We start from the raw sequence: 25,159 nt of genomic DNA on the forward strand, positions 1-25,159 counted from the left end.
CATAACCATATATTTATACTATGTATTAAGTGATCATTCAATAAAAACTGTTTTTGGTGAAGTATTTTTAATATTTCAAAAATGTCCTTAATTTGTTTTTTTTTTTTTGGCACTTAATTTTATGGTATCGTGCAAACTTATCACAATTCACAAATTTTTTAACCCAATCTCTTTTTACTTCTTATTCACATCCGAAATAAAATGGAGTAGGCCTTTCGTAAGACGATTTCAAAAATCTTTATTCGTGAGACGGATCAATCATGTCTATATTTATAATAAAAATTAATATATTTGACATAAAAAGTAATATTTTTTTGTGAATAACCCATATAGAATATCTGTTTCATAAAATTGATGTTGTGAGACGGTCTCACGGGAGTTTTTGTGAATAAAATAATTTCATCACAACCAATTCTATCGTTCTATAATTTTGCAAGTGCTTCTTCGATTACTAAGTATATATAAAACATATCTTACCATAAAAACAAGTACCTATATGAGATTAAACAAAAGTAACGGGGCTAATCTGGAATATTTAATCAACAAATCCAAATTCTGCTGTAGCGCTGTGAGAGTCCATATGTCGCAAACGAACAAGATGCTTGAGAGAGCACTTTCTACAAGGCGAACGCCGCATGCCGGCGAAGACGGCACCTCCCTCAACGAAGACGGTGGCGCCGAAGAAACCGGGGACGAGTCCAAGACACGGAAGCACATATCAGTCGCTATGCGGATCAGTAATTATCTGACCCGAACTGGATACATCTGGCCCATTCTCATAATCGGGCTTCCTATCGTGATTATCTCTTCTTTCATTTATCATACGCATGATTTGGTCTGCATCTCTGTCTCCTCATCCGATCACACTTCGCGGTTGAGATTCTTCGGGTTCGATGGGCTTGAATCGGATTTCGGATCTCTTGGGGTTCCCTGGTGTATGTAAAACGTAGCTTTTGCAATTTTTCCTTTATTTTTTGAAATGTTAGGGTTTTAGAAATATTTTTCCCAAAAGCGAATAGTGAAATTCGAAGCAAATAGTTTATTCTTACTCATTTATGTTTGTAATGATCAAATACATTGCGTGTGGATATAGATTACCATGCTTTGTTTTTGTTTTATTGAGGATTGATCGAGAGATCTGAAGCTCAACTTAGCTAAAAAATTTGAGTTTGCATAGTAAGCAGCTGAATAATCCTCATTGAACACTCAACTAAATTCCAGGTTCGCCCCATCTAGAAAGAGTTCATTTTTATGAGAAGTTGATTTATTAAATCAGAAATCATTCCAAAATGAAATTGTTGGAATGGACTATTATACTATCTTCGTTTGGCATAAAATATTTTAGCAACATAAAATGGTCAGTGACTTCTGTGACTAATGACAACACGCCAAACACTCAATCCTGTATATTTTAGTGAATCCATTTGCTAAGATTTCCTATAGAATGATAAAATTATTGATGGGAAAATTATTCCTTAATCAAATTCTCGAAAATCAATTTAAGATTCATATTTCCATGCAGTGCAATAAGAATTCATAGTGTTTTGTGTGCTGGTTTTAAAATTTTGTCATTTGGTAGCAAAGGAGGTTGTCTGAGTTTATACCTATTTAATTATCCTTGTCTAAAGGCAGATCGAAACAAGGAAAAACTGTTGAATGGACATCAAAGGATTTACTCAAAGCTCTTGAGGAGTTTGTGCCAATATACGAGACCCGACCTATAAAGAACAACATGTATGGGATGGGATTTGACCATAGTTTTGGACTTTGGTTTATCACACAATGGCTCAAGCCTGACTTGATGATTGAAAGCGGAGCTTTTAAGGGACATTCTACATGGGTTTTAAGGCAAGCAATGCCGGAAACACCTATTGTGTCACTTTCGCCTCGTCATCCAGAAAAGTACCTTAAGAAAGGACCTGCTTATGTTGATGGAAATTGCACATATTTTGCTGGAAAGGACTTTGTTGATTTTGGGAGCATGGATTGGGCAAGAGTGATGAAGAAACATGGGATAAAAGATCTCAGCCGGGTTTTAATCTTCTTTGATGATCATCAAAATGAACTAAAAAGGTACATCTTTATAAATTTTACAGGTTCCACTCCATGAAACTCCAAGTATCCGTTCTATCATAGCTTTACTCTTTGATGGTAGATTAAAGCAAGCACTTAAAGCTGGCTTCAAGCATCTAGTTTTTGAGGACAACTATGATACTGGAACTGGGGACCATTATTCCTTCAGGCAAATATGTGATCAATTTTACATAAGAGGTATGCTGTTTTCTATTTCACTGCCTCTTGATGTTGATTACTCTGAATCCTTGCCTGTGACGCAAGATCTGTCTGTTGATTTGAATTGCCTTGTATTCTATTCTGTCAGATTTATTTGCTCTGTGTTCTCCAAGAGTGGCCATCATCCCCTACGGGGGGTTGCCGGTGCCTTTTTCCTTTCACTTAATTTTCTGAAACAGATTATGGTTTTTGCTTTCCACTTGACTTTCAGTTATTTTAATAGTGTTGTACATGAAACTGAGAGAACAATTTTAACAGCATTGATGCGGATGAGATATACTTTCTCGTGGAGCTAGAAACAAGTCATAAACCTGATTATGTGTATTATGGTTTTTGCTTTCCACTTGACTTTCAGTTATTTGAATAGTGCTGTAAATGAAACTGAGAGAACAATTTTAACAGCATTGATGTGGATGAGTGATACTAACTTGTGGAGCTAGAAACAAGTCATAAACCTGATTATGTGTATTTTGGTTTTTGCTTTCCAATTGACTTTCAGTTATTTGAATAGTGTTGTACATGAAATTGAGAGAACAATTTTAACAGCATTGATGCGGATGAGTGATTCTTTTTCGTGGAGCTAGAAACAAGTCCTAAACCTGATTATGTGTATTGAGTCGTGTGGCACTGCAGAGCAGAAAATTGTGGATAGATTGGTGTTTTTATACAAAATCACTAAATAGATTACCAAAATCTAAGAGTGTATACTGTTTGAGCTGGACAGTTTCTGTTTTATAAAAGGCAAAACTGTCAATTTCAGTTTAAGAGTTTTTCCAAACCACGACTGAACCAAAATATGCAGTTTAATTTCGTTTAAACCACAAAATCTTTATTATATAAGATAATATATATAATGTAAATTATGAGTGGATAATAACATATATATTGTCTATGATGACAGAAACTAAGTTCTAATAAATTTAAAAAGTCTGTATATTTTCCATATTTATGCACATATAAAGAGAAACAACATAGTTTGGGGACAAAACAACATAATTTAAGGAAAAAATATCGCTGTTTAGTTTGTTATGAAATTGAGGTTTGGTTTGGTTCAGATCGGTTTGATGGAAATGGTTGGGTTTCAATTTGATCCAGGATTGTAACTTTCAAACTGCTAACCAAATTGTTCTGGTTTCAGATTGATTTTGAGGTTTTCAATTTATTATGTAGGCTGTCCAAATCATTCAATAATTTGACAGTAAAATGGTGCATAGTTGGCTGCTTTACTGGCTAACAACTTTTTCTAATCAATTCAACCAAGCAATCTAATCAATTCAACTAAGCAAAGAGAACTATATATCAGTAGCCAAAAAATGGCAGAGCTTGTCAATATTAATGCTTAATTCTCTTTGTAATAATCATTAACCCCACCCCAATATTATTTTCCTTCAGAAGTTACATTGGTTTTTAATTTCATTTCTTCATTTCCTCTTAGGCTGTGAATATCTTGATCAGTTTAATACGGTAGGCGGATGAATATTTAAGAGCAAAGCTTGCGTGTTATTTGTCAATTTTTCTTGAACAGTCAAACCATTCATTTCATTGATCACACGTTCTTAGTGTTTTTTGTCCATTTTTCTTGAACTGTCAAACAATTTGTTTTGTTAATCACACGTTCTTAGTCAGTTTATTTGAGATATTTTCTGTTTGCTACGGTCACTGTATAAATAATAGATCTGTCTATCCAGGTGGCGGACATAGCTGTTTCAAAGAGAGCGACGAAGCCAGGATAAGATTTAGAAGGAACAAATTCTGGGACAAAGCAGTTGATATAGATGAGCTCTGTGGACCCAGAGAAGCCTGGTGGGGCGTAAGAGGACATATGCGGGATGATTTTAACCATAGCAACAAGGCAATTACTTATACTGAACATTTTGAGAACAGCAGATTTGTTGAGTCAGTACTCGATGTTTACTGGGAGCTTCCCCCTGTTGCTGGTCCTTCACTAACACATCAAACAAGGTACGATCCAGCTCGTGCATCTACTCCTGTCATAGAAGATGGTAGATATGGCTTATTCAAGAGGCTTGGTTTGTCTCAATTTGATAATTCTGTGTTCAATGGATACACCCAAATGGTGTATCTTCAGGTATCTGAACCAGAAACATGATACCGTTGAATCTGGGAATCGGTTTGGTTTCAAGTGCTTGTAATTTTGAATTAGTTAATGATATTAGGCACTGTTGTCATTAGATGTTCGTGGTTCTTTAGATGTCCTTCAGTCCGTGGTAATGCCGCAAATATTTATTGTTAGTTTTTCGTTCCTTGGTTCTTTTGCATAGTTGAGTATCCATACGTGTAATGCTACGTTATGAATGAGCTGTATCAGGAAATCCCAGTCCTTTTTTTTTTTTGTTGACATGATGCTCTAGTTTTGGCCCTTGCAACCAAATGGACATCTCAGGTCTGCAAGGTCTTGTGTGGCGTTGAAAGAGCTGTTGGGACGCAGGAAACTTGTTATAAGGTGGGTTTTCAGCAACTAAATTCATAGAGAAGTCCCTAGCCGTGCCATGTTAATTTCGTGAGACGAGCCCAACACTCTTTATTCAATCCTTTCCGACTTATAGATATTATTGGAGCCTCAATTTCACTTTAAAATATTTTCGAAATAGATTCTATAGCAAATAAATAATATAAAAAAACTTGCAGATTAGAATGATTTATTTTCACACTTTAAGATAATAATCAAGTATTTTAACTTCTCGCTTCCAACTTATTTTGTATTGCAAATTAAGGGTTCTTTGTGTGTGTGTGTGTGTGGATATTCTTTTTGAAAAGGGTTCCTGGTGTATAAGGGCATCCGCATCCGTTCTCAATAATCCATGTTAATAACTCTCATCTCCTCAAAAATTATGGGGTCCACGAGCCACATATTCATTACATTAACATTTTTCCATTATTAACCCACACTCACATTCATTTAATATCAACTTTCATTATTTATGGGTCTCACTGTCCACTTACTCATTTTTTTTTATTTTTAATTATTTCAAAATCTTTCTAATATTTTTAAAATTTTACAACAAATATTACTAAAAATGGATTCAAATTCAAATCATTGGAGTGGAGAAACTTTTTTGCGGTAACTTCATTTGACCAATGTGAGTAATATGTCCATTATTGGAAATTATCTTTGTAACCGAAAAATATGTTACATGTCCCATTTCCTCCTTGGTTTTGGAGCACTTTCTGTTTTTCTGGTTGAAAAATATAAAATCATAAAAACAGTTGTAATAATTTTCACAATAACAATAATAATAGTAGTACTGATAACCACCACCAATAATTTTTACTTTAATTTTCTTAATAATGAGCGAAAAACATTTCTAATTCCACTCATATTTACCAATCATAGAATAAATATAATCAATTAAGTAATAAATATTTAATTTTTACGACGATGAAATCCGTAGCCGTTACATTTAGATGGACACCGGGTAAATCTTTGGACAAATGCAATAGCATGCAAACTACGCTAATCAGGTAAACTGCATTGGACAAACCTTGTATGACAGGCTCGTCCGAGAAAGTATTGGTAACAGGAATCAAACTATTGGTCATTGGTCAAATGCTCATATATTGCATCAATTCGAACACTTAATAATTGCCATATTTAATTCTTTTTCATTATTTATTATGCTAATCATAAAACTCTACACACATATATACATATACACACACATATATATGTTATTCGATTCTTCTACACCAATAATACCTTAATAAATAAATATTTTGACCATTTATTGATTTTTCACAATCATGGTATTCTGAATCAATAGATACAAAACATGAACCTTCATGCTTATAAGTGAGATGTCAGTTAATCATATAAAAATAAAAAATAAAAAATCATTTGGAGGTGGAACTATTAATGCTAATTGTTACAAGATTTTAGTTTAATACATATGAAATTCTAAAATGTTTATAGTTTTTAAGGATAAAATAAACACAAAGATCACGTAACAATGTGATTAATTATGTCTCGTCCCTAATGATTTCGATTGCTCTAATATTTATTGCACCTTGAAATGATTAAATGTTTATTTATTTATTACACAAAAGATAGGGATCCGATGAAAGAGCTCCCACGCTCCAAAATAAATTCAACTTAAAATAATGATATCCAACAGTTTTCAAAAAATAAAGTTTGTGTCATATCCAAATATAAAAGGCAAAAACTTGTGTGAGACGGTCTCGCGNGACAGATCTCTTATTTTGGTCATCCATGAAAAAATATTACTTTTTATGCTAAGATTGTTACNTTTTGTGAAACGGATATCTTATTTGGGTCATCCATAAAAAAATATTTCTTTTTATGCTAAGAGTATTATTTATTTATTGTGAATATCGGTAGGGTTGATCCGTCTCACAGATAAAGATTCGTGAAACCGTCTAACAAGAGACCTCCTCAATATAAAAAAAGTTGGTTAATAAAAAATTTAAAAATGTACTCTACCAACAAATATTATTAACCAAAAAAGTGGACATTATTATTATTATCATTAAAGCCAAGACCTCGAGAAAAGTTTCCTCGAGCAACGATTTCGTGATATATAAAGGATGACGTTTCAAATAATATAGACAATAATATATTGGGATGAACCAACTCTAAAATTTAGTTATTTTAATTTAATAACATGGAAACTTATATATATTTTTGTCATGTCGTAGGTTATTTTATAGTTTTAGTCCACTAATTTTCATTTTTTTCGTCAGAGAGTTGATATTGTGACAATATTTGCTGATGCGTTAGATGTCACGTCATCACTTCGATGTAAAATGACTAGAAAAAGAACAATATAATAGATCAAGACCTTGAATCAATTTATAACATGACAAAAAATGAAAAAACATACAAGTTATGAGAAAAAAATATAATTTTTCTTTGGAATAATATTTAGAAATCGAATAGCTAATAGTTTATATGTATGAATTATTTAACGAGTCAACTTCCTAATATTTCCCAATAGTGACAATTAATAAATAATGTGTCACACTTTTACTTGATTAAAGTAGAGAAAACCACTCGTGGAATAATGTTATCACACATCCGTTGGATATCCCATTAATTAAGGTTAAATATAATGCAAACAGTACTATAATTTAGGTGTTTTTAAATTGGAATAAGTAAATTAATATTTCCAATCCCTTAAAGATTATTCTCCCTAAATATAAAAAGGGAACACAAGATTAATAGCGACGACTTATTGTTGTTTGTTTACTCAAATGTCAACAAGAAAATGATTGCCAACAAAATAGAAAACTCTAAAGCCAAGTTTTTCTCCAATTGTTATCAAGCTAATCTTGATTAATTACTCGGTCGATACGATAGTTTTTGAACTAATTATGATTTGTTATTTTTATCTAATGGTAAAAATATTTGATGAAGGTCTTACTTGATGAGGGATTGTGGATGTATTATATATATTTCACAATTTATATTTTCTTACGATATTAGTGTTTAACTGCGTCAACCGGATTTTGTAAACTTGTTGGTTAATCGACATGCCTTGTTAATTAAAACATATTATTGTATCGATAAAAACGAAATTTCAACTTATATATATATATATATATATATACACACACTATTTATTTAGCTTGTAAGTAAGTATTAATCTAGGTTTTCTTAATTTATTTATCTAGGGATCTTGTAATTCTCTAATTAATTAGAAAGGATTTTGGATATCTTAGCTAAAAGAGTTATCAGTATACACAAAAAGAAACATTGAAAAAGAAAGATGAGATTGCCTTGACAATTTTTTAGATTTACTGGATTCGTTCTACATCTATATCACCCTTAGATTAGACGTTATACTTTTTTTTCAAAAAGAAATTGATCTTTTAACTGCTTTAATAGATTGATTTTCCGAAATTTTACCATGTCTATGTATATTTTTTTTTATCTTAATGTTTTTGTTGAGAAATTGTGGAAGACTTGCTTGTAAATCCCCACAGTTTTTTCCGCGGTCCCTGATTCACACAAAAAGTGTTTTTGTACTTCCTTGGCTAACATGTATTTTTAGAAGAAAAAAAAAATTGGTATAAAACATTGAAAATATGATACTAATATATGATATTTGAGTATAATTGTTTTAGATCTGCTACAAAATATAAAAATTTGAGTATAAAATTAGAACAATTATATTAAAATCAACACTTACGACATTTGTTTGGGTAATCAAATATCATTTATTAGTAACATACCTGAAAGATTTGATATTGAAATATCATATATTAATTCCACATTTTTAATTCTTTGTAGCGAATTTCATCCGAAAAAATACATGTATCATTAATATCAATATTTGTTACGTTTAAGTTATCAAAAATCATATATTAGTATCAAATCTGACACATTTTGTACTCGAATATTATCATATATCAGTACATTATTTTCAATGTTTTGTACTGATTTTAATCTAGAAAAAGATGTGTCATTAATATATCAATATTTGTTATACATGTTCGAGTAGTCAAAAACTATATATTAGTGTCGATCAGATTCGAAACCTTTTGTACTCAAATATCAAATATCCAACAGGGACTGAACACAAATAAAACTATATTGTTTGAGATTTATTGATAATTTACTCATGAATTAACTAATGTTTGGAATTAATTAATATATGCAGAAAAAGAAATTAACTGGTAGATAATTACTTCCTTCATTTTTATGGTAACATTTAATTTTATTCATACATGAACCTGATATAATTTAAGGGAAGTTGGTGAAAAATCTTCAATCAAAATATTTCTTTGGGTTCACTCCCTACCCACAAAATTGTGGTATTATGTCATACAAATTGTGGTACACTTCATGTGAAAATGTGGTACTAAAAAAGTACCCAGGGACTGAACACAAAAAAAAACGACGGCTGGGGACTGAAGGCCAATTTCTCGTATAATTTATATTCAATATATCTTTATTAAGTGATCATTGAAATCAACAGCTACACCACTAGACTAACAAATTTTCCAAATAAATGCATCAATTTAAGTACGCGTGTCGTAATCGGTAGGACTACTTGGGCTGCTGGACAAGCTTGTTGGAAGTCCTAGCTCATAGATGATCTTTCTCTAGCTAGCTGATATTTCTCAAGCCATCCAACTAAATTCAAGCCAGCTAATATATTTGAAGCCATCTCTTATGATCTATCAGGTTGTACGATTGACACATGATAAGGATATCAGAGTGCACCAGCTGATCTACTCAGAATTCAATCGAAAATGTTATCAGATATATAAAAACAATGTGATCTACGAGTTTCACTCTGCTTGAACATAATTTATTAACCCTTGCGTGACAAAATTAGTTAGTGATAAAGAGTATTTATTGTAATTTATACTAATTTTGGAAAGAAGACAAAAGACACGTAACATTCTTCCCATTAAAAATTGTTGGTTGTATAAAAAAAAGAGCTATTTTCAAGATCATTAACGTTGGAAAATTCAAATATTTAAAGAGGAAATTATTGGACATTGAAGAATACCGAAAACTTGAATATTCAATCTGTAGAGTCCAAATTCAGTACACGTAAAACACATGCATTTATCTAATGGTTAAATCATTTATTTAATTTAAAATGATTTTCTTTGCAATGCATGATTTAGTTAATTGCATTATGTTGAATTATTTATGTTTATGTGATGCACGTTAAAATATTTTCTTGAGTTTCATGTTTCAGGCAATTATTCGATGCAGGATCGAGGAAAAGAGACCGACGACGATTTTGGCGATTTTTAAAATGTGGTATTTTTTAAAGCTAGGAATGAGGCATTTTAAATGTTTTATTTAAAATTTTAGCAATTTTAAAGCCTAATTTATTTATTAGGTGATTTTTATGATTTTAAACTTTTAAAGTTTTGCGCTTGTGTGTTTTATATTAATTAGGTGATTTGGTAAAGTTAGCCTTGAATTAACCTTAAAATTAGCATGTCAAATGGTTATTAGTTATTTTAATTAAACCCATTAGCCCCTAATTACTCCCCACTGCACTAACACACACACACACACACTACAATTTTTCACAAAAACCCGCACATTTACACACACATATACGATTAACACACACACACAATTCTTTGTGTTCCATTCCATTTGTTTTAAAGAAAATATTAGGGTTCTTGGAGAGCAAGAGCAGCCGCCCCCTTCCTCTGATTTTTCCAGCGAGGTTTCGTTGATTTCGTTACAAGAAAATTGTTCCACGATCGTCCTGGATCAACCCTTGCTTCTTTCCCGCTTCGGTATCGTCGGTTCGGTAAATTTTAATATCAAAAGGCATGTATATTCTTTCATTGTCGCATCGATATTGTCATAGTAATAATTTTGATGTTTATTATATGAAAAACATGTGTTGGTTATGCAAGAGTTTGAGTAAAAATGGTTGGATCGCTTTTGAAACGATTTTTGGATCTCCAAAACATGAATTTACTGTCATTTTAAATACTGCGAATTTTCGGTCAATTTTCTGGAAAAACTTTCAACATATAAAACGTAGAACTTTTTGATACCTTCCATTTGACAGTAAATTCGAAATATTTGGATAAGAAATAAGTGAGTTATGATCGTTTTCGTGGGACTGCTCAAACTGTGTTTCCTGAAAATGTGTTCTTGATATGTTCTTGAAGTTTTATTGTTTCAGGATTCATTGGGAATCGATGGGTGTTCGATGCTGCGTTTATGTATATCAAGAATGATGTTGGGATGATTGTTGGTGTTTCGTTTCGTGTCGTTAGGCACTTGGTTGAGTTGGAATTCGTAGGAATCGATTTGGTGTCAGACTTTGTGTTCATGAATTATATTGCGTTGTAGGTTGGACGTCATTATTTTGGGACGTTGTATTGATTTACTCAATGCCATAGCACCCTAGGATGGGTCTCGAGGTGTCGGTTCACGGTCGGAATGATTGAGTTAGGGAGATTAAGCCACAAGTATAGAAATTTATGTGGGTTTACGTTTACAGTGGGTACACGGACCTGTAGTCGGACCCTGACACGGGCTTCGTGCCCTTGTTTCCTTCGAAGTGTCAAGATTCAGAGTCTAAACGGACCCATCGCCGGACCCTGACACGGGGTCCGTGCCCTTTCTTCTTTTCGGGTATGTCTTTACAAAGCCTAAACGGACCCAGAGCCAGACCCGAGCACGGGGTCCGTGTACTTCATTCTGGAGAATAACTTAGACTTCACCTTAAGATTTGATTTGGGGTTCAAGATCATGGTTTAGAATGGTGAACAAAAACTCAGTCAAGTCCCGAGAGGTCTAGAAAGTCATAAGTTATTTAATTATTTAGGTGTTGGGTACGATGAGCACGTTTAAGATAGGGGTTTGAACTCATGTTAGCCTGTGCAGCAGTGGCCCCAAGCGAGATCCAACGAATCCCTCAACGCCAAGTAAGTATGTTCAATGTGCAAAAGAAAATATTTTTAAGTTTTTGAGGTATGCCAAATGTCTTGTGACCAAATTATTAACGAGTTTGGAAGTCGGTGAACGTGGCCGAGGACCTCTCCACCCCGGTAAAGTATGACCGGGTTCTGATCAGGATTGAAAAGCAGTAAAAGCATGAACGGGGATCTGATGTATGTGGTAGTGAAATTTCCACCCGTTAAAGCATGAACGGGGATCTCATGTATGTGGTAGTGGACTTTCCCTGCCAGCCCAGTTCTGTGGTTTAGTCTGATCAGGCACTTTTATGTATGGGTCACTTGTTTTGAAACATATCTCTACGCAAAATGATGTAATGTATGCTCAAGTATGTATGATGCAAGTATGTTTAAAAAAAGTTTTATGATGATGACACGTCTACGTTTATATTACTACGTTCATGTTTCAAGTATGTTTATGCTATTACGTTCAAGTTTGAATTATGTAAGCCCTACTTTAAATATGTATGTGGTTTTATTATGTAGTATTTGCTATCTCCAGTTTATACATGTTGAGTCTTTAGACTCAATAGATTTGATCAATGTAGGTGAGGATGACTTTGAGGAGACGAGAGGTGGGGACCAATGAGACGGCTTGGACTGAGCAGGAGGCTAAACCCGAGGACCGCCCATGTTTTTAAGAAATTATGCAATGTTTCAAATACTCTGATTTCACGTTATTGTTTACGATATTTAAACAAGTGTTTTTAGCAAACTTTATTTGTGATATTTTCATTGCAAATATTTTGAATGATTAGTTTATTGTTATCACAAATTGAAGGTTTCTATTTAATTAAGAAAATTTTTTTTTTTCACAAATTTTAAAGTAGTTAAAAGTACGGTACGTTACACAATCGACTAGGAATCATCTTGTTGCTCAAATTCTTCAAACACACCTGAATAGATTTCATTCGATTATTTATGGATCTATTGTGCTGATTATTGATTCACTCTATAATTATTTGTTATTATGAGCTTAGTAGAAGAATGATTTCGATCTGGACAGATTTAGTGTTTTGTTGAGTTGTTTGGAGGTTCAGCTAGTTAGAGTTTTTAGTCAATTAGAGTGAGCTTGTACAAGTCATATATCAAAATCTTCTAGTAGAATACTGATAAGCACGAATTATATAGCGTTTTAGGGATGTTATTTTGTCGTATTCGTGCTTATCTGGCGATTTTATTCCGAGTTTTGCACCTTATTCGTTTCATTATTGCTATTTGCAGGTTTGACCGAAAGATGATAAAAAACCAAAGAAAAGAAAGAAAAGTCAAGCTTTGCAACGCCATGTCAGAAACAACCGGAAAAGTAGGAAGGAGCACAATTAGAGAGAGTATCCGGACCTCTACACGGACCCCGTGTAAGGGTCCGTATCATAGAATCCTAAAGAAGAATTTCACAGCGCCTATCCGGACCCTTGCACGGACCCCGTGTAAGGGTTCGTGCCTTAGAAGCTGAAAGAAGATTTTGACAGAGCCTACACGGACCCCAAGACGGACCTCTACACGGGGTCCGTGTCCAGTGTTTTCCCAAGAATGAATATTACAGTATCTACACGGACCCATACCCGGATGTATGCACGAGATCCGTGTACTTGATGTCAGATCTAATATTTTGCGAAGATTCTGTGGAGATTTGGGGAGATCAGGGAAGAAAATAAAAGATATTTTCAAGATTTTTGAAAGGGGGGATATTTTTTCGAGACTGAGGAGACGGAAAGGAGAAAAGAAATTGGGAGATTTTGGAGACGGCGACGGCTTGGGAAAAAAGAGAGAAAACCGCGCATTTCACACGCAAGATCCGCGCACCATCACTGAGATTTTCTTTTCTTGTTTTCTTATTTTCGTTCATGAATTCGAATATTATATTTGATTCTAGTTTTGAATTCATGGAGTAGTTTTTCTTGTGATCGGGACCACAATAGGGACAAACTGTCGATTTTGTTCATTAATTGGATTATTTGATTTATGAATTAATCTATGTTATTTATTAATGTTTGCGTAATTTTAGTGATTTTAATTTGGCCAATTATTTGCATGTTTGTTGTTCAATCTTGACTCGAAAGAGAATAGGTTGAATTTAGCTTCAAAAATATTAATCCACACACGGTTAAATCGACTAGAAATTGTATTCGGTTTCAATGTGCGATTTTAGGTGACAGTTATGATTCCATCGTCGAATAATGCGTTTTTGTTTAATTAAATTCAATTAGAAATAATTGGACTGTTAAATAAAAATAGGATTATAAATTCTAGAAATAGATTTATAGTTAGTTCAGGGAATTTCATCGTGACATCGAATAATCGGTTGTTAATTAATTCCAAGGCGTGACAGTAATCAAAGTTTGGACCGTTGTGTGTTCCCGGTCATTTTGTTGAATTTGAAATTATCCCAAGTTTTAAGTTGTCCTGCAAATTCAATCTTATTTAATAATTTAGCATAATTTACTTTAATTTAATTAGTTTAAATTATCATCGAATCACCTGTTATTGCTTACCTAGATTAAATCGAATAATTTAAATCTTAGTACTTAAACAATAGTCTCTGTGGGATCGATACTTGGACTTGTCGTCCATTTATTACAACTTGACCTAGTCCGCTTGTTAGAATTATTCCCAACCGAAACATTCGGTCAAATACTTCCCGCACAAAGAAGAAATTGAGATGTAGAAGGATTTTCTTCGAACTTATATAAACAAACTTATGCTTTTTACATTCAACATTTTTTTCTCAATTTACCCCCTTCTAAATTGAATTTTTGGCTCCGTGCCCCCGGTTTTAATAATATACGCATATATAATTATATATCATCTAACCTAAGAGGCATCCTAACCCAAAATTCTGACCTAGATAGATCTCTCACAATCCCTGGTCATCACCCCAATTCAAGGAAATAAGTTCAACAAGGATTTGTTTTTGGCCTGAAAGACTACTCATCAGCTTTGTTTTTATCCCACTTTTGTAATAGAATTAAATAACGAATATATAAAAAAGACAACATACATAGGATAAGTCATTATATTGCCATTTATGTACTATATAAATATTAAATGAGAGCCATGACTAATAGAAATAATTGCTTATCATCATTTAAGTACGGAAGAATGTATACTAATTTACTCCAACAAACATTTTATAACATGATTTCACATATATATGTTTAGTTTTAGTTCAATCATCTTTTAAAAAGACATGTATTTACAGAAATACAATTTCTTATAATAGCATAAAAATTGATCAGAGAATGAGTGTGCGTTTGAATCCTATTATACTAGTATACATGTGAAATATAGCAAGACATAAGTATAAAAATATACAAGCATAAATATATTAAAATTCGGTAATCCTTAAATTATGTAAAGGGCAAAATCAGATAAATTTTTCTCAAAGAAATTTACAATTTTGATCATATAACTTGCATTATTTCTATTTCTTGTCATGTTATTAGACAATTTGTAATTGTAGTACCCTTTATCTAATTGCTGACGTGTTACCTGAAATTGATGACGTATTGATCTCACATCATCACTCCGGTGAAAGTGATTCAAATCGGGAGAAAAAATGCAAGTTAGTAGTCTAACACGGTGAATTGACGATATTATAATCAAAAATAAAAAAACGTGCAAACTACGTTATCAAGAATATAATTTCTCCGGATAATGGTGCATTTATTCCAAAAAAAACTTTACACGGATATCCAATTATTATTACTATTATAAGAACTAGTTAATCAAAAAGAAAAAAGAGAAAGATGGAGGGAGGGGAAACAAACAAAAGGCTTACTCGACCCCCACAAGTATAAAATACTCTTACTTGACAAAGACAGGAGGGGGTTTCTTCAACCTCTTCCTAGAAAGCAAACACAGTTCTGAAAGCTTCAACAAAGGCTCCGTTCAATTAGGTGCGCGCACAAACAAATTAGAAAGGTCTGAAAGAAACAAGAAATGAATTTGGGAAAAAACCTTGCTACAAAAGCGAGAGATCTACCGGAAAAAAGCTTTGTTTTCTTGTTATATATCAAGGGTTGAGACTGATTTTTGTTGCAGAATTTCATCTCAATTATTTTCGGGTTTTAGTGTGACAAATGATGGCTGGAAACCCTAACTGGTGGAGCATGAATAGCATGCACCCACAATTTTCTTCTCAATTTGTATTTGGTTCCAGTCCTAATTCACTTTCTTCAAACCCTTTTGAATCTGATCATCATATTTACCATCACCAAGATTTCCCTGCTCGTTCATGGAGCCAACTTCTTCTGTAAGTTTCTGTCTTCTCTCACACCCAAATAAATAATTCCGTCACAAACCCTTTATTCTTTATCAGATTGTTTTAGTATAAATTAAATATGTTTATGAAATTGGTATTCCGTTGTTTAATTATCATATCCATAGTTAACTTCAATTCTTAGCTGCTTTTGGCTTCTGTCTACCTTCTTTTTACTTGCTTATCAAACTGTTTGTTCTGCTTCGTTAATTTATATATCTCTTAATTTATCTAATCAAAGCTTAAGTTTAACAGCTTTTTTTGTGTGAATCTTAGCAGCCTTATATCCACACGATATATATATATGTGTGTGTATATATATATATATATATATATACACACACATATATATAGATTGTAGTTTTTATGAGATCATTTACGCTATTCTTTTCGCCAAAACATTTTATTATCAGAGGTGGCTTGGCTGTTGATGAAGAAGAAAGCAGGTTTGGTAGTTTTCATCAACATAGGAAGCTGGAAGAGAATTGGTATCAAGACCTGCGAGATTTGAATCTGAACCGGAGTTATACTAGGGATTCTGTTGTCGATTTCAAGCAAGATCATGATTTAGATTATGATCATCACCATCAATTTCAAGCCAACAGATCATCTCAACCCTCCGATGTTCATGATTCTAGCTGGCCGAATCAACTCTTGCCGGTCTCTTCTCCCACTTCTTGTACCACAAATTTGAGACACAGATCGCTGAATTTCCCCGGCGAAAAGGCCACGGTGACTGGCGCCGCCGAACGGAAGAATCATCTACATAATCAGGAGCATTCCTATGAGGTAAACGGCCTAAGGATTTCAAATCCAGGAGGAATTTTAGAAATTATTATAAAAATCATAAAGGGGAATGGGGAATTAATCATTTTCTATGATGAGACTTTAATTATTGATGTTCAAATATTCACTATTGTTACTTTATTTATTTTTCTTGGCATGCAATTATAAGCTGAATTCATGATTGAAAATTTGCTCGAAATTAAACCAAACATTTTTTTAAAAAAATATGTTCTTTTTAAACAAATTATTTATTTAACTCTGATTTTGGGATACTCATATTCTTTTTCATGATTTAATCCGTTGATTAATAATTTTTTTGTTGGATTAAAAGTGCAACAACAGTGGGAATGGTGGGGTACCAAAGAAGGCTAGGGTTCAGCAGTCTTCACCTCAACCAGCTTTGAAGGTGAGGAATATTCTTTCTTTTACAAATTAAATCAAATAATTATAAAAATATAGTTCCATTTCATAATATTGTCTGCAATAATACGGGAAATTACAAATTTTGTTTGATATATTTATTTGTAATTTTTCTCTTTTTATATTATCAAATTTAAGTCATAATCCTCTATCTTTGTTTTCTACAATTTTGGTAATTTTTTCGAGATGAAGCTCATCTGACACCGATGTGGTCTCATGTGTAAAATGTCATATCTGTCACTCCAAAGAAAATTTGACTAAAATTGAAATATACAAGACTGAAAAATCGATTTCGATAATATAGAATTCCAAAATTGTAAATAAGGAAACATACATGACGAAAAATGTAATTTTTGGATGATAATGTAATAAATTGATATCAATGAATGAATTGTTAATTTAGAAAAGTAAACGAATATATGATCATAGTGACAAATTAAGAATATTCCAATCAGCACTAAAATTCCCAGAAACAGTTTATACCCATTTTGACTCGCATTTTTTTCTTTTCACTGAAAACCAGATTTAATAGTGAAATTACATTTCAAATAATTAAACCATATGATTTTTCACAGCATTTATTTGGTGCAGGTGAGAAAAGAGAAGTTAGGAGATAGAATTTCAGCTCTTCACCAAATTGTTTCCCCCTTCGGAAAGGTATGCAAAAACTATGAAATCTCTAGCTATTGATAAAATAGTTATTTTTTTTTTTGGAAACTGCAGTAGTTGGTAATGACATAGCCAAGATTATTAATTTACCCTAATTAAAATGTTAAAGTATTAATTTTTTTAATTTTTAAATTGAGTAACTCGATCTAATATCAAATTAATATAAAATTAATATGTAGAAAATTTAAATTGACAACCGGGAGGCCATACATGTGGCTCCGCAACAAGTCGCCGGGTTTAAGTGCATACTGAATAAACTACTATATATATATAGCACGAGAGTAACATAAATTTAAGAAATTTTAAAACATAAAACCCATAAATAAATTAAAATGGATCAAACTAAAAGACCAAAATTTATTTATTTATTTATTTAAAGTAACAGAGATTAATTAAGAAATTTTAAACATAAAACCCATAAATAAAATGAAATGGATTGAATTAAAAGACAAATATTTATTTTTTTAAGAATTTTCACTTTATTTATAGCTCTTCAATGCATAATTATCTTTTGAAAATAAAAAAAGTAGAGTTTGATAAAAATAGCTTTGAAGGGTGTAATGGGATGTTTCTCTTTTGCAGACTGATACTGCTTCTGTCTTGTCAGAAGCCATTCGCCACATTATATTCCTTCAGGCTCAAATTCAGGTCATTTTCTAACCATAATTTAAATATTATTTCATTTTAATAACACCATTAAATTTCTTGATACATTATTAAATTTCTTGATACATAAATACAATTTATTTCATATTTAAAATATTTCAATCGTTATAAAAAAAAACCAATTACATTTTTTTAAAAATGTCCCAATTCCCATAAACTTTTAAAATTTTATTAAAAACATATTTTTGAATTTTTTTCCTAGAAATTCCTGATTGATTTTCCTTTCCCATTTTAATTTACTTCATAAAATGAATAAGAGAAAATTCAAAGAAATACTTTAAGGAGTCAAAGGAAAGCAGAGATTTGGTGTGAAACGAAAAGAGATAATTATTTTTTTCTTAAATAAAAGTAGTTGAATTTTATTTCTAATTTTTTTATTATAATTGTATAATTTATAATATGTACTAAAATTACGCACTTCTTTACTTTTTTTTTTAAATAAAAATAAACCCAGTTTGTTCTAATAAATATATAATGAAAATAAAATTCCACTGCACAAAATTCTGTAAGTAGTAGCACACGCGCAATTTTAGTTTCGTATTTTCCAATGTAAGACCAAAATTTTTACTGGCAAATGTGAATGTCATTGAATAATCTTTTTTTATTGCCAAAAATAAGCTGTAAATTTAATTTTTCAAGAAAATTAAATATTTATCCAGGTTGAAGAAAGGAATAGTTTTCCCCACGAAGAACATGGTCAGGTATGCTTTGTTGGATCCATAATAAATTCATATACCCTTGTCTTTTAATTAGTAATTAATTTATGAAATCAATATAATTTTTGTGTTTTTAATAAAAAGGCAAAATAGTCTAAGAAAAATCGAATATTAATACATTTTAATACAATGTATTATCAACTATAAATTAGCAATTATATCTCACAGACAACTAAAAAGGCATTAATCCTTAATTTACTCTACTTCTTCGGGGGATATAACATAATATAATTTAATTAATTAAACTTGGTTTTGAGGTTTGGTGTGATTATAATCCAATGAATATTACATTTCTTCTTTTTCTAATATAAAAAGCTATTTTAGTACAAGTTTTATACCAAACACAATATTCATCCGAGCCTTTTTAATTGAAATCTTACACCAAAAAGAATTGTTTTTATATTTTACATACATTATTTCCCATCATGTATTTAATATCTATTTATAAATTTAAAAATATAATTATTTTTAATATTTGTATGATATAAAAAATATTATATTATTAATAAAAAAATTATAATTTTAATTAAATTTATATATATATATATTAATTAAATTTTGTATGAAACAAATTAATACACATAAATTATTAAAATTTATAGTCAACTTGAATACTTAAAATTCAATTAAATAACATGGTATATTATATTTTTTTTATCCTTAAAATATACATTATCATTTATCAAATCAAATTACTTATCAATTTTTAATTATTAAAATAAAGAATAAAAAGTTTTTTTAAAAATAAAACTTTTGCCCCAAAGCTTTATTTTGGAGCAAAAGATAGGGCCCCATTGGGGCTATCCACCCTGCACCAAAATGACATGGTTGGAGAATGGAGATGCCCTATGACCGTTTCAGACTAGGGTTTATTTTCCTTTTTAATGGAAAATAAAAGGTTTTCTTGTCTGTTGTAAGATTTTTTCATTTTTTTCCCTCGAGCCATTGAGTATCAATATTTATTTAAACTCGATATCCTTATTTCCACCTTTTTCTATAATAAATGTAATTTAGTAAATAGTAGGCTAGTTCTTGATAGTCAATTTGGGATAATAACCAAAATGGTCTGGTAAGATTTTTCGGTTTTTTATTTTGGTAACGCAAATATTTAATTTTGGGTTTTGGTCCGACAAGTTAAGTTGTTTATTGATTTTTTACTTCTTAGTCATATTTTTATGGAATGCTAACCACAGGTGGAGCCACATTAAGGTATACCCGGGCTTTAGCATGGAGCCCGGGTGGCCCAATTTTTTTTTAAAAAAATTTATATGTAAATTTTGTATAATTTTGAAATAATATGATATTAGTACAGGTAGATCAATTTAAAATATTAAAAAAATCTAAAGTTTAAAATTCTAGTCCGGGCAGAGCCAGATTTCTAGCTCCGTCACTGATGCTAACGAATAAAAATATCTTCTAACTGAATATAAAATGCATTGTTTCACACACATGATCTACCTCTACTGTCACCTTTGATTGATCAACAAATTAAAAGAAAATTCAGGAAGAAAAATATTCAAAAACTAAATAAAATTTTATGCGTAATATATTTCTGACCATATGTATAAATGGATTAACGGTTCCATTCAAACTAATCTTCTTTTAAATCATTAATTACCAAGCAGAACTCCAATGGTTCCCGACGAGTACTCAAGGACTTGAGAAGTAGAGGTCTTTGCTTGGTACCGATATTTTACACTCAACATGTGGGAAATGACAATGACGGAGTCGATTACTGGGCTCCTCCGCCGGCTCCTGGCAGAGCCTTTTGAATCCTGTGTGAACAATCTGTCGCCTCCACCGCCACCACCATCTTAGGAATCATGTTAGGTTTCGTGTTGCTGTAACATCAAAAACAGTCATTCTTTAAACTCAAGGAAAGACTGACTGTCACTGATGTTATCTGCTCGTGTATTGTTGCAAGCTTGTTCTTAGGAGGATGAGATCCAATGAATTTAAATCAAGATATTATGACTCGTTTTATTATTAATTGATATTATTATGAGTTTAATTTTCATATGATTGAATGGAATATGTAACAGTTTGTTGTTTACTTTGTGGGGAAAAATTGCGATTTAATATAGTTTTGTAAGTTAACTTTTTTTAGATTTTAGTCCAGTAATTTATTAACGTTTGATTTTCATAAAATAACTTGGATTTTTTTCGAAAAATAATTTTTGGTCCAGTAACTTATCTTTTTTTTTTGGTCAACAAAATTTTCAGATTTTTGGTCATGGTACAATAATTTCTTAGTTTCGACTATTTTGATCTATATATCTAACACTGGAAAGTTCGATTTACGTCAGAAAATGCTAGTTTTATTGTTGCTAAAGGTGATGTGGCCAAAAATTTGTGGATTTCTTGATTTTGAAGGGAAATCAATTTACTTAGAAGAAACTTAACATAAAATGTCAAACAAATCAAATTTTTTTTTAAGTTCTATCCATTCCACCAGTAAAGATCAACGACTATGACATTAAAAGATTGCTTTAACAAACGACCAATCAACGTTATTTTTAACGAAAACTGAAATATTTTTGTGACAGATGACCAAAATTCAGTAGTTATTGTACCAAAATCAAAATTCAAAAGTTAATGGACAAAAAAAAACAAATAAGTTACTGAACCCAAAAAAGTATTTCCTTTTTTTTGGTTTTTGTCTTGTTTTCTGTTCGAAAACACAAAATACGATTAACATTACTTATTTGGTATTGATGTTCTCTTATGTGAGTCATGTTGCGAGGATGAAACATATTTACACATATTAAAATTTACCTAAGGAAAAATAAAAGAATAAATTTTTTTTCTCTTATTTTGAAATATTGAGAGTCTTTTTGCTCATATTTTCCCTTAATTTTTACGTGAATAAATATTAATTTGTGTAACAGACTAACATGTGTTTTATTCACGCCATATAAGCCATGTATGAGGGAAACAATGCCAAATAAGCATATTCGATGTGTTTAGTGGAAAAAGATCAAAATCGAAAAAAAATCAAGTTAAATGACGAAAACCAAACTTTGATAAGTTATCAGCAGAAAAACCAAAACAAGCCAATTTATACGACTAAAATCACATTTATGCCTTTACTTATTTATCATTTTGTCGAGCATGCTAAAAATTTCTACAATGTAATTTCAAAAAAAATAAAAATAATTTTACAATGTTGTATGTGATCATTTACAATTAGATCCGTAAATTTGGGTTGAGCTTGTCGGATCACCCCGCCCCAACCCGCCACACAATTTAAGTGAGTTGTTCAACCAATTTAAAAACGGGTCTAGATAGGCCAACCGCGCGGGTCGCAGCTCGAGACGGGCTTAAGTTGGCCTACGAGCCTTGAAAGAAAATAAAAAAAATATTTTTTTATTATGAATTTATGGTGATATATGTATTTTTAATGAAAGTTGTGAATTTTTGTATTAATTACTTTGTATAAAATGTAGACGTGTGAATTTAATAATTAGAAATTTTATTGATATTTTTATAAATATTTATTTATTTATTAAATGAAAATTTTAATTCATTATAAAGATTTTTTTTATTTTTATTTATGTATTTTTATTTTTTTGGACCGACCCGCAAGTAGGCCAGCCTAACCTGTTAGCCCACCTCATTTTGCCAAATGGCAAGTTTTTGGCGGGCCGACCTGTCCCACCATGAATGGCCCGTTTAACATCTATATCTACTTATATTAAATCCTGCTATCCCTCAATATGGCCAGTTTTTCCCGGTTGCAGGTCACAAATGTACACGTGGCATGAGCTTTGTCTTACACGACATCAGGGAACGGGAACTCGTTCAGCCTTCATTTCCATGAAAGAGGATGAAGAGAAGAGCTTTTTCTTCTACGCCATCGGAGGACGAGAACTAACTGATAATTCGATCGTTCCGCCATGGCTCGTAACAATGCGAAAGCTCAATTGACGTTGACCCGCTTGATTTCCATGAAAGAGGATCAGAAGAAGAAGCCCAAAGAGCGCAGCCCCTACCTCGCGTCCGAGTGCTGATATTTGGCGGAGCCCGACAAGTGGCGCCAGCAAATTATGTGACATATTGGGCGAAAAGTTGTTGAAAGCTAGAACGAAAGCCTCGGAGAGCACCGGCTCAGAGACATGAACGATGAACTTTGAAATTCCGGGCACATTAGCTCCTACTGGGTTACACCTTCGGGGCACCAAGTACATGGTTATACAAGGTGAGCCTGGGTCTGTCATTCGAGGAAATAAGGTAACCTTCTCCTACTCAAATTCACTGGTTTGCAAGCTTGTCTGTGTTTTTTTCACGAGTCTTGCAGTTGGTTTGAATTTCTAATTAAGATTAGGGAAGTAAAGGAAACTTAAGTCCTTGAGCTGTATTCTTTAGCAAAAGAAATTTCAATTCAAAATATTTCAAGACACTGAATATTAAAGAAAGTAATAAATTAAGGAACAAATTGAAAGAACATGTTAATGCAGGCATTCCTTCCTATTTTGTGTGAGACCAAACCATTGAAATTCATTTAATTTATATTTTTAATTGAGAATTTAATATTTAAAAGTGGCTTTCACTTGACACACCGCACATGTGGTTCAAAGGTTGTATGGATGAGTTTGCCCAACAATATTTGAGATTGTAGATAAATGAAGGATGGCACCACATGTGCCCTATACTTTTGGGATCTTTTCGTGAAGAAAAGAAAATGTGCTGGTGCAGGTTTTACTCGTAGATGGAATAAACAAGATTCTTTTGAAAACTATATCTCCAAGAACTGAAGGTGGCTTCTGACATATTGCCTTTGAATTTACTTAATTGTGAACGAATGTGTTAATATATGATGCAGGGAGCTGGTGGTGTTACAGCCAAAAAGACCAGCCAAGCCTTGATCATTGGCATCTATGATGAACCCATGACTCCAGGCCAGTGCAACATGGTTGTTGAGAAGATTGGTGATTATCTTATCGAAATGGGTCTTTAATTGTTTGGTGAGCATTCTCCTTTTTGCGTTCTCATTTTCATTAACCTTGTGTTGTCTCTTAATCTTTTATACTCCACGCTATTGAAACTCGTTTTCTGCATTTAGAATGTCTTGTAGTGAAGCTTTTATTCGGTTTTTATATCCTGGATTTTTGCCGTTGGTCATGGCGAAAGCAGTTTGGTATTTGGGAAATTATATAGTCTCCCTGCCTGATATCAACCGCAATGTCTTTACATTTTGTGGTGTGGAAGTTGTGGCTTTATGCGAGTAATTTATGTATTTCTGAGTGGTTTTGATACTGCCCCAAAATTTATCGACATATTTCTGATGTACTATCTCATATAATGGTATTTTGAGTTGTAATACCAATTTCTTTTATGGCTGCAAAAGAAAGCGACCTAATATCCAAATACACAGGTGGTTGGATTATAGAGTAATTGATTATAATGAATTAATAAATCGAATTTTAAATTCAAACAATTTTTTTTAGATAATAGTAATATAAGTATGAAGTAATTTAAATGATATTGAGGGAAGATGAAATCTATACTAAATAATGTGATATAAATATGTTATAATTGAATTTGAAATTTATTTTTTAAAAAATTTAAATATATTTAAAATCTATAAATTTGATATTTTATCCATTCAAACGTAATATCGATATCCTAGGGCCACTGAGCCCAGAGTTAGCCTTAGATATACTGATACATCGTGCAGTATCTTTCAATCTAAGTGCATATGTTTTCTTAGCAATTGAAACTTATATATATTCTACTTATATTAAAGCATTCGGTTTTGGCCAGTTTCTTCTCGGTTTTAGGTTAAGATCATAAACGTGTCAATTGTTTACCCTTCCACCACAACAGGGCACAGAGATAATGAAGCGTGTCATGCTTTCTTCTCTCCACCGCAACAGCGACCATCGGGCAACAATCATTTTTCATTTATTGCTCCTCGCGCTTA

General features: G+C 32.0%; 3 protein-coding genes across 6 annotated transcripts; all 3 read left to right on the forward strand.

The window, feature by feature from the left end:
- Window positions 1-523: 523 nt before the first annotated feature.
- On the forward strand, window positions 524-4,644 carry LOC140960219 (uncharacterized). 2 transcript variants are annotated; one of them, XM_073418394.1, is made up of 4 exons: window positions 524-737; window positions 1,629-2,073; window positions 2,156-2,271; window positions 3,981-4,644. In XM_073418394.1, the coding sequence occupies exons 1-4, from the start codon at window positions 581-583 to the stop codon at window positions 4,400-4,402; spliced, it is 1,140 nt and encodes a 379-aa protein (XP_073274495.1). In that variant the 5' UTR covers window positions 524-580; the 3' UTR covers window positions 4,403-4,644. The 2 variants fall into 2 exon arrangements, with proteins under 2 accessions (XP_073274495.1, XP_073274494.1); XM_073418393.1 differs by having other exon boundaries at window positions 529-935.
- Window positions 4,645-15,513: 10,869 nt separating this feature from the next.
- Window positions 15,514-21,295, forward strand: LOC140960030 (uncharacterized). 2 transcript variants are annotated; one of them, XM_073418137.1, is made up of 7 exons: window positions 15,515-15,973; window positions 16,393-16,768; window positions 17,097-17,171; window positions 17,777-17,842; window positions 18,437-18,502; window positions 19,180-19,221; window positions 20,862-21,295. In XM_073418137.1, exons 1-7 carry the CDS (start codon window positions 15,801-15,803, stop codon window positions 21,006-21,008), a joined length of 945 nt encoding a protein of 314 aa, XP_073274238.1. In that variant the 5' UTR covers window positions 15,515-15,800; the 3' UTR covers window positions 21,009-21,295. The 2 variants fall into 2 exon arrangements, with proteins under 2 accessions (XP_073274239.1, XP_073274238.1); XM_073418138.1 differs by lacking the exon at window positions 19,180-19,221 and having other exon boundaries at window positions 15,514-15,973.
- A 1,752-nt stretch (window positions 21,296-23,047) lies between these two features.
- On the forward strand, window positions 23,048-24,605 carry LOC140958609 (profilin-like). Of its 2 annotated transcripts, none has more exons than XM_073416121.1 (3): window positions 23,048-23,466; window positions 24,059-24,200; window positions 24,316-24,605. In XM_073416121.1, the coding sequence occupies exons 1-2, from the start codon at window positions 23,359-23,361 to the stop codon at window positions 24,191-24,193; spliced, it is 243 nt and encodes an 80-aa protein (XP_073272222.1). In that variant the 5' UTR covers window positions 23,048-23,358; the 3' UTR covers window positions 24,194-24,200; window positions 24,316-24,605. The 2 variants fall into 2 exon arrangements, with proteins under 2 accessions (XP_073272222.1, XP_073272221.1); XM_073416120.1 differs by having other exon boundaries at window positions 23,339-23,466; window positions 24,311-24,605.
- Window positions 24,606-25,159: the final 554 nt, after the last annotated feature.

The sequence above is a fragment of the Primulina huaijiensis genome, chromosome 15 (genome assembly GCF_012295235.1).
Source record: "Primulina huaijiensis isolate GDHJ02 chromosome 15, ASM1229523v2, whole genome shotgun sequence".
Classification (NCBI taxonomy): domain Eukaryota; kingdom Viridiplantae; phylum Streptophyta; class Magnoliopsida; order Lamiales; family Gesneriaceae; genus Primulina; species Primulina huaijiensis.